Consider the following 10321-nt stretch of genomic DNA (forward strand, 5'->3'; position numbering starts at 1 on the left):
GGAGACTGATTGGCGAATTACTGTGGAGAAATCCAAGTGAAACAATTACTGTAATGCATATAGACTTGTGCATATATACAAAAATTAGCGTATTATTTTTCAGATTATTTTTCAGATCTCAGATTTTAATAGACCCCCGTTTGTAGGACAGATTGAGGTTTTTTGTTTAATATGTGATAGCATATAGTATGTTTTTGTTAATGCTAGGATGGATATTCGTAGTGTATACAAAGTAAATACAAAGCATACTCTGTTGTATTGAGTTGGCGCTCACACATTACCTCATTGAATGTAAAGTCGCGGTTCCTCGGGGAAAAGGACATCTGTGTCCCAGGCTGTACAAAAAAGAAAAGAGGAGGAAAAGAGTTTGGCCGTTTTAATACATTACCCTCCGCATGCTCTGACCCTCTCTGTTAGTAAACCGAAGAGTTTCAATCGTATTGGGCATTCTCTCCGTCTTACCCGCTTGCAATGGCGAATTCCGCATCTGGTGCTGGCGCTGCCCCCGGATGCGGAAACTCGTCAGAATCGGGTTTTTGTGCTTTGCCGATCATGGACATAGTTAACAGACACAGTAATGGGTCCGTTACTATGGGTAACATAGAAAAGGGACTTTAGTGGCATGACTCTTCGGATTTGTTATCTGAGATCTAAAATACGAAATTATATAAATGTCACTCTATTTAGGGTAACGCGAGCGTGATATATTACTGGTAAATCCTAGGTGTAGAGTTAATGGATTGTAGGTTTTCGCTATTTAATCGGTTTTCATAATAAAACCGATGACTGTGCAGATGTTAGAATTGTGTGGCAATATTTAATATGTTGGTACTTATGACATTGGTCAATCAAGGAAGGACTTCTCAGATAATTAATTGATGTTTATAATGATATGGTTCTATGTTGGAACCATTTTTTTTTCTGTGATGTCATGCTGTCGAGCCCAACACTATTAGTTAACATTGCAGAAAGAGGGTGATGCTGTGAGTGATTGGCAGAACAATTAAGCAAAATGATGCCACTGCACATTATCATTCAGCCCATGCTGATGGGTTTTAAGTCTATTCACCCATCTTTTTTCTTTTTCATAAAGGGTTTTTTCTGAATTTCCTGCTCTGTATGTTATCATCTCGATTACTGCCCATTTTAGATCTTCAACTTTGTGGCCAGTTTCTACGAAGTGGGTACAGAGTTTGGTATTGTTCTTTTTTGTTCTTATATTGCTCTTGTGCTCCCCAATTCTGAGCTTGACTTTCCTGCAGGTCATTCCAATATATTGTTTACCACATGCGCATGTGATCATGTAGATCACATGTGTAGAATTGCAGGTGGTATGTTGTCTCTGGGTCCAGCGTAGCGTTTCTGAAAGTTGTAATGTTTTGCTAGTCATTGTTGAATTGCAAACTTAACTTGGCACGATCCACATGGGTAATGGCCTGTGATTTTACTCATTGATGGATTTCTGACAATGTCTACTACCGGTTGTTGTCTTGGACGCGTATGTACAAGCATGTCTCTTAGGTTACGTGTTCTCCGGTTTGCGAATCTTGGCTTTGGCCATTCTAGATTGCCTGAAGTTAGGATACAGCAATTTTTATTGATCAGTTTTTTACCCATGTGGATCGTGCCAAGTTTGCAATTCAACAATGACTAGCAAAACATTACAACTTTCAGAAATGCTACTCTGGACCCAGAGACAACATACCACCTGCAATTCTACACATGTGATCTACATGATCACATGCCCATGTGGTAAACAATATATTGGAATGACCTGCAGGAATTCAAGCTCAGAATTGGGGAGCACAAGAGCAATATAAGAACAAAAAAGAATCATCATAAACGGGGGAAAGGCGTAACAAAGGAGCGATGGCCAGGTCTGCAGAAACGCATCCGTGGCCAGGCCTTCCGGATCTGGTCTCCAGCTGAAAAACAGGGGAAGCGGAGTGTTGAGGCGAGATGCAAACAGGTCGATCTGACACCTGCCCCAAACACGGGAGAAAGAGCTGAACAGACGAGGATGCAGCCTCCAATCGCTGAAGTCCCGAAGATGTTGCGAGTTCCAGTCCGCAATCAGATTGCTGCGACGGGGAAGATACTCTGCAATAACTGTTTCTTCCTCTGAAGGCAAAAGTGCCAAAAATCCTTGGCGATTTCCGCCAAAATCCTGGACCTTGTACCGCCCAACTTGTTGACATACCGAACTGCCGAGACATTGTCCATGCGGAGAAGTATGCAGCAATTGGTCTGGCGTGGAGATAAACAACGGATAGCAAAAGATCCCGCTAGTAGCTCTAGGCAATTTATATGGAGAGACAACTCCTCCTGAGACCACCGGCCTCCCGTTGACAATGAACAGCAATGGGCACCCCAGCCCCACAGACTGGCATCCGACTCTATCACCACCTCCGGGAACGCTCCGAACAGGGCTCGCCCATTATAGGCTTCCATATACACCAAACCACCACATCATCTCCCACCTCGCTTCCTCTGAAAGAGGGACCAGATCTGAATAGCGAAGGCCGTTCTGGAGATGTCATATCTTCAAACGTTGAAGCGCCCGGTAATGAAGAGGGCCCGGGAATATAGCCTGAATCGAGAAAGCTAACAGACCGACATTCGGAGCTATAGACCTCAACAATATACTCTGTTTGGACGAAACTAAATTCAACTCCCTCTTGATGGACCGAATCTTCTGATTGGGCAAGAGGAGTTGACAAGAGAGGGAATTGACCTAAAAACTCAGAAATTCTATCGACTGAGAAGGAAGAAAGATCAATTTCTAAGGATTGACCAGAAAACCCAGAGATTGTAAAAGATTGATGGACCATTCCAAGTGCGTCATCAACCGGTGAGGGCATTCCGCCATGATCAGAATATAGTCCAGATATATGATTAGACGAACACCCCGGGCTCGCAAGGAGTCAACGACGGGCCTCAGACGTTTTGTGAAGCACCAAGGTGCCGATTAGAGGCCGAATGGGAGAACCCTGTACTCAAACCAATTCCCCTGCCATTGGAATTGTAGGAACTGACGGTGCGGACCGTAAATGGGAATTGATAAGTACGCGTCCTTCAGATCGAGACGGACCATCCAGTCCCCTTCCCGAAGAAGATCCCTCAAGAGATGGATGCCTTCCATTTTGAAGTAGTGATAAACCACCCCTTCGTTGAAATCTTTGAGATGGAGTACCAGACGGGACCCGCCCCCTATTTTCTGGACCAGAAAAACTATGCTTACAAAGCTATGAGGATGGCGGGAAGTCTGAATGATGAGCTCTTTTTTCAGAAGAGAATCGATCTCCGTTGAAATGAACTCTTGTTCTTGAAGGGAAAAAACTAGGGAAGTAGGCGGGTGGGTTTGATGTTGGGAATGGTAGAACTCTATCTGAACCGTCTCCAATGCCCATGCATCACTGGAGATCAGACGCCAGTTTGGTAGAAAAAACTGAATTCTGCCCCCCAAGACAACTTTCCGAAGCTGGGATCAACCTCACCTGATGTATTGGAATCGTGATGTCCAACTTGGGCCCCGCCATAGCGTCCTTTTTTTACTGACCTCTCCCTTTACGGGAGGGATAGAAAGAGGCTCTGTTGTTGTAGCCGGAATCTTGTCCTCCACCACGTTGGAACTGGAATCCACGTTGGGAATTCTGGTTGGATCTACTTACGAACGATCGTCCCCTGTATCGTCCGGCCCTCGCAAAAACCGGGCGAAAAGCTCTTCGGAGGGAAACTTAGCCTTATCCAGCCCACTAAAAGTTGTAACAAATTTTGTCAACTCTTTCAAGAAAGGTTGGCCAAATAATAAACCTTGAGACAATGGGCCGGATTCCGACGATGATAGTTCTGCCAGTTTGGGATCAAGCTTCAGTAAAATGGAACGCCGACGTTCTCAGGACATTGCGCAACTGGCATTCCCCAATTGGCACATAACCCTCTGTGACCACTCAATTAACTCATCTGGATCCACAACAGACGATGATTCTTTGGCCTGAAAACCCAGGTCCAAGATCTTTGTAAGAGGACCCAAGAAATCCAACAATTTATCTTGCCAGGAACGCCACGCCCTGTCAATGCCCTTTTTTGGATCCCTAGCATACTTTTTAGGGTATGTCACCATAGTAGGATCAACCTCCGGAGTGTTGGACAACTTATCGGCCAAGTCAGGACGTGGACATTCTGAACAAAGGCGAGCTCTGACATCTCTCTAAAACAGCTGACGAATATGGGCTTGAACATATTCAGCCACGACTGGGGACGGGAGCCAAGAGGAAGAGTTCGGATGAACGATGTCAGAGGGTTCAAAGGTGAGGAGCTGAGGATGCGTTGGGGCATCAACATAACGCTCTTTACGAGCTTTCTTAGAGGGCGGAGGCTCATCATGGTCCGAAGAGGAAGTTGAATGAGAGTCATCTGTATCCGTTTGATTACCCTGCGACGTGGAAGCTCCCTTAGGGGACTTGGACGTAGACTGGTCACTGGATAAAGCCTTTGCTAACCGTTGAAAATCAGGAGGATTACAGGGAGACTTAGAGGAGGAAGTACGGCTGGAAGTGGATGGTAACCAACCTTGATGTTGCGCATAGAGTGAAAGATGACGTTTTAAGCAGACCCCCAAGGAAATTGCGGCATGGATTAGCAAATTTAGCGGCACAAATAAGGACATTTAGTGGCACAAATATGGAAATTTTGCGGCATTTTTGCGGCACTTTATTTTACTCATAATAATTCATTTTCAGCCTGAAATCAATGGAAGTTGTTTTAGCAGAATAATCCATTTTGAAATAGGCATGTTTAAAGTGTCTGCAGCTCTACGGAAGCACAGTTCCAGTCCTAACCTCGTGGGAGGGAGCTGCATTTATCCCTGGGATGATCTGGTGCTATGTATGCACCCCTGTTGGGGCACAGCTGCCTAGGGATCCGAGAGGCAGGACACCTCTTCCTTAGGCACCCTCTTTTGCCAATTGAGGGTGCCACTGATGCCCTGCAAGAATGGTTGCAACATAATATTTCTTTTTTTAAATTTGTTGTAAAGATATTGGTTACAGATGACATATGTGACAGTAAATCTGTTCTAGGTTACTCAATTGGTTACATAGAGGCTGCATTTTAAAATATCTTACAGAGTTAGGATACCTGTTGAAGAGACCATTGTGTGCCCTGCAATTTCGAGGGGACAGAGAAAAACGTTATTACGATACTAACAAGGTACTACACATGTTATTAAACAATTTTCAGGGCTTGAGTAACAGTTCTGTGCGTGCTGGTGGGGGTTGAAGACCCTCTTTGGCCTCCTCCTGGTGTCGAAGCAAGTAAACCTCTGACCCTGTCTCGTGCGCAGTCGCTGGATGAAGGGAAACTCTCTAAAACTAAATTCAGATAAAATAGAGGTGGTGTACGGGCCATTTGGTATTTCAGAGCCCTATAAATTATTCCAGACTGCTTAGTACGATAATAAGGCAAATAGAGGCATTGTTTCCACGGAAAAAAGGAATACAGAGGATTTTACATACATATGTTTTAGGTGCCTGCTCCTGTCCTTCCAGAACTTCCAGATAGGATTAAATGGCTGCTTTATTTCTCGAGAAGCCTGCTAGTGAAGGCAGCCGTGTTTTATTGGACACTGCACGAGGCAAACCTGGATTTTAAAACCACAATCAGTGCTGAAAGGAGAATTGTGTCAAGGTGAGCGTGCACATATTGACAACAAACTGAAACTGATGCACGTCTGATCTTGCACATCATAGCTCACTGAATGTAGAGATCATTGCGTTATGACGCACTCTTTCGAATGTAGCACTTGTTATGCTAAACCTTGTAGAGTGGTGAATTACCTTTTTGTTCCCAAATACACGTTGCTATTATTTTGTGACACATAATGGTTCGGGCCTCTGTCTAGGCGCCCCTCCCCCCACACCTCCTTCGCCTGCTCTCCAACAGGATGCTCAGGCTGTCTAAAATCTCGCTTTTCTGGCATCTAGCATATATTCACCAGAGGGGGGTGGGGTTTGGGGGGAGAGGGGGGGGGGGGGCAGGGGGGTTGGCGGGGGTTACTTCTAGGAGTGAAGTCGCCCCCCCTGTTCCCCACGAGAGCGACGTGCAGGAATAGACACGTGGGGATCGACATTCCAGCAGGTCAGGCGAGTTCGAGTTTTGCTAAAAAGAGCCCTCCCCCTATCTCCTGAAAGATTATCTGCATGTACTTTTTCACAGCCACTAGAGCTGAGCTGTACTATCAATCAACACAGACCTAAAAGGGGCCTCCTTCCAAGAGCTGACCGACCGTCCAAATTTCGCGGGCAGTTTTGTAAAAATCGCGGCATTTTTACAAAACTGCTGATTTCGCGATTTTTCTGCAAATTGCGAAATCCTGGAAGGTCGGTTTAAGGGAGTGATTGCGCAAACAAGCGCCTTATTAACGGAATGCTGAACTCCCTGGCCCAAAGCCTCAACTAGATCCTGCTCCATGGAGCCAGAGGCGTTCTCCTCATAATAGTAATCATCCTCTTCAAAATAACTGTCCATAATTACACCAAGTGTATTATTCAATTGACCACAGAGGATATATATATATATATATATATATATATATATATATATATATATATATATATATATATATATATATATATATATATATATATATATATAGAGAGAGAGAGAGAGAGAGAGAGAGAGAGAGAGAGAGAGAGAGAGAGGTATGCCAAAGGCACAATGCAGAGCCTATGACGATTATACTGCTCAAAGTTATATTTTTCTACTTTTGGGCGTAATTGGGGCTAAATGCGCAGGCAGTGGGCTTGAGGCGATTGAAAACGCTGCTCTCCTGTCAAAACTCCGTGAAGGCACGCACATAAACAAAGAAAATGGCCACCACGCATGCGCGGTAACGGCCACCTGCCAAAAGATTACCGGAGCACTCGCGCACCGTACGCGAGCCTCTCAGCCCCAGACTCCCGCTCCACCAAGAAAAGAAGGCGCAAAGCGCCGAACCGTGGAGGTGAGCACACGCTCCCCGCAACAACTAAAAAAATGCAGAAATCCCTGAAGCGCTAGGAAGCGCTGAGCACAGCAAAAGAAGCGCCGGACAGAACAAGGGAATGCAGCGGCAACACGCGAAGAGCGCGAATGAAATTGGCAACAGCAGGAAGCACGCAATTCACAAGTAAGGCAACAATAACTCTCAGCAAAGCAGTAATGAGAAAAATAGACTTAACTGGCTGCGGAGCAGCAAAGAAAGAGGATTTGGTATTCTCTGTGGGACGTTTTATACTGGTGACTCTATGATCTGTCATGTGATACCCAAGTACTCATGGGTATTGTAGTTTTGTTTTTGCATACTGTTTTCTAATTGGCTGCTGAGCATTTCTAATAAAGAAAGGAGAAAGCATAATCGGAGCCTCCGGTCCTGACATAGAATTAGACATTTCACATTCACCTGCCGTCATCAGCACACGAGCGCCATAGTGCATGACGAATGGGGTCCGTCATCAGCATGCAAGGGGTTAAAACATTTACATGTTTCAATTTCCCCCATTCAATCTCTCATTCAACCTTTACACTCATTCCGACATACATCCACTACATTCACAGCTAGCATTATCTATTTACAAATCTAACTTTTATGGTTTTGAAAAAATACCATAGAAACCTAAGTTATCTTTTAATCTTTTCAAAAACAATCTAAAGCTTTGTTAGAATTTTCTTATGGCTCAAAAAAAACTGGTCTACTCGTTTCGAACTCCTAATAGCTGAGGAGTTCTCTTCAGGACCCAATAGCTGGAACACTCTCACCTTATCTGGATGAGCTTTCTGATTAAACCAACGGTAGGAACTGTACTGAAAACAAAGCCAAACCGACAGTAAAGCACCGGCAGTTCTTAAAAGCAAGTGCTGAGGCGGGTCCCTATCGGGCTCTCCATTTTTACCTTCAGGGTGTAGGAAAAAAAACTTAACGCTGCATCCATCACTACTTTTGAGGTAACTTCAAAGAGACAAATTTTTCAGTTTTATAGAGCACAAACGTGGAGCAAACACAAGCACCAGTTACATTAAACCAGGACATATTCATATTTTGAATCACAGGATGTTGAGCTGACGTGAGGCTGGAATCTACTTTCCCAGCTCGAAAGTCGGTGGCTCTAGCCTTATGCCACAACCTCGCCCACAATGGAAGCATTTTCAGTATTGCATACAACTAAGTCATAGTTGCTGCTTATTTATCTTATGCAATTTACAACCATTGACAAAGACATTATTAGCCCTGGCTTGTTGGAGGTGTAATGTTACTTGTTATGTTATATATCTGGATGAATGGATAGATGCAGCAAAATACCAGTGGGGCAGCACACTATGCTAAGTACAGATATTTAGTTTAAGGGGCAGATTTACAATAACTGGCGCATCCCCAGGGATGCGCCAGTTATTGTGCGCTGCAGCATTTGCAATGCAGCGCACCATGGGGCAAAAACGGCACAGATGCGTGACGCATCTGTGCCGTAAAGGTGGCGCATTACTGGAGTTGCGTCGCAAGCGCGACGCAGATCCAGCAAGGCTTCACGCAGGCGCAGAGTTTTGACGCAGCATTTGCCTAAAAGTGACTGAGTGAAATCTTGTAAATTTCACTCAGCCACTTTTGCGAGGCGCACCTGCCCCGGAACGCCCACCCTGCCTAGACGCGTCACGTTGTAAATGGGTCGCAGGGATGCGCCACGTTTACGCCGCCGTTGCGTGACGCAACGACGGCTTAAACGTGGCGCAAGTCCGACATAAATCTGCCCCTAAGTGTTTTAAGCCAGGGCCTTATTTACATCTGCCACGCCCCTCTGAGAGACCCCCATTTTTTTCATCCCACTCAAAGCCCTGACTATACTCATCATCCTATCACTTCCACCTCCCGCCCCTTTGACTAATGTGAACAAAACTTGGAAAATAATATTAAGGTGGCAAAATAGATTTGGGGGGGATTTTTGGGCAGACTTGTTAAATAAGGTCAGAGTTAGTTGCCATCCCAATAATGTTTTATTTCTGTAAGCGCAACTCTCCCATAACTACAGAGTATCAATGTGATATAGTCCCATTAATTCGGATGTCAATAATACTTCGTAACGTGTATATATTAGTGCTTCCGCATACCAAATGCGGTTCACAAACTAAAGTACTTTGCCTTTTCCGTGGTACTGTAAATTATGGCAGAAATTACTATTCTGTTACAGTATTCATTATTCTTTGTGGTTCTTCCGGGAACTCAATCAATCATAAAAGTGAGCTAGCTTCGCACCGTACACAGTGCTCTTACCTATGATGGGCCTGTCATTGACACCGCCATGGCTCAGGCTGACAGCTGAGCCGCAGAGGAGCAGAGCGCCCCCTAGCAGAAGGAGCCACATAGGTCTCGGTGCCGTAGGCATTGGGGTCCTCATCTTGTGTATTGCTGTCCCTCGTCTGTTTTCGACCACCGGAACTAACTGCTTCTCAGCACAGCTGAAGCTACATTGCATCACCCAGCATCATATTCCTTTGACGTAAGCCTCGACCTGTCAATAAGCGAAGGAACTCTGGGACATGTAGTCAGCCTGTGCACAGGATCGGGTGCATACCACTGTGTGTGTATTGAGTTTGTAGGGGCCATATAGATGGTTTAATCAACAATTCAATGGTTTGTATAGGGCTACTTATCAACCCCCCTTGATGGTATCCAGGCGCGAGGGGAGGGAGGGGGGGAGGAGGAGGAGGATAGTGGGGCTGCTGGGTCTTGTCAGTCAAAAACAATATAAAATTCTTGAAAAACAAACAATTTTCCCGTCCCGGCTAGAAAGTCCATCATTAAGTTAAATTACCATTTACAGCATGCAATTATTTTTCAGTCCCGCAACGTAGGGGGCAGGGTGAGACTATCACGAGCTTCATCGAAGGATTCAATAAAATCTTGGTCATAGTAATTCAGTATGATAAAGCGTAAACAACTAAACACGGACTACATATTGTTAGTAGTTTTAAAGTGCTATATGCCTTGTCAAGCCCTTCAAATGCGCTTAATAATGCGAAAGTAAAAAAGGTCCTAATCTAGTGTTTTCTTAGTTTCTATTCAGTCGGTATGAAATAAAGGGAACGACTACCATTGAAAGATGGCCGTTGAAACTAGAACGAACCTTATACGTTAGGCCAACGCTGAACTCCCAACGATAACTGAGATACGTGTATTAAGATGGCCAAAAGCTGTTATACTACTTTCCAGTGTGCCAAAATGTCTTTTTGCTCTTTTGTTATTATACATCTCTATGCTTCCGTACCCTACTGTCGGACCGCTAGACACAAC

The 10321-nt window shown here is 44.7% G+C and overlaps 1 protein-coding gene across 1 annotated transcript in view; it reads right to left on the bottom strand.

Annotated features, from left to right (window-relative positions):
• Window positions 1-9551, bottom strand: part of GGH (gamma-glutamyl hydrolase) — a 227472-nt gene extending 217921 nt beyond the window's left edge. The window contains exon 1 of the mRNA XM_086965799.1: window positions 9302-9551. Coding sequence (XP_086821925.1) covers window positions 9302-9503 — 202 coding nt within the window. The 5' untranslated portion in view covers window positions 9504-9551. The remainder of the gene's footprint in view (window positions 1-9301) is intronic.
• Between the last annotated feature and the right edge of the window lie 770 nt (window positions 9552-10321).

The sequence above is a fragment of the Lissotriton vulgaris genome, chromosome 4_1 (genome assembly GCF_964263255.1).
Source record: "Lissotriton vulgaris chromosome 4_1, aLisVul1.2, whole genome shotgun sequence".
NCBI classification, from domain to species: Eukaryota; Metazoa; Chordata; class Amphibia; order Caudata; family Salamandridae; genus Lissotriton; species Lissotriton vulgaris.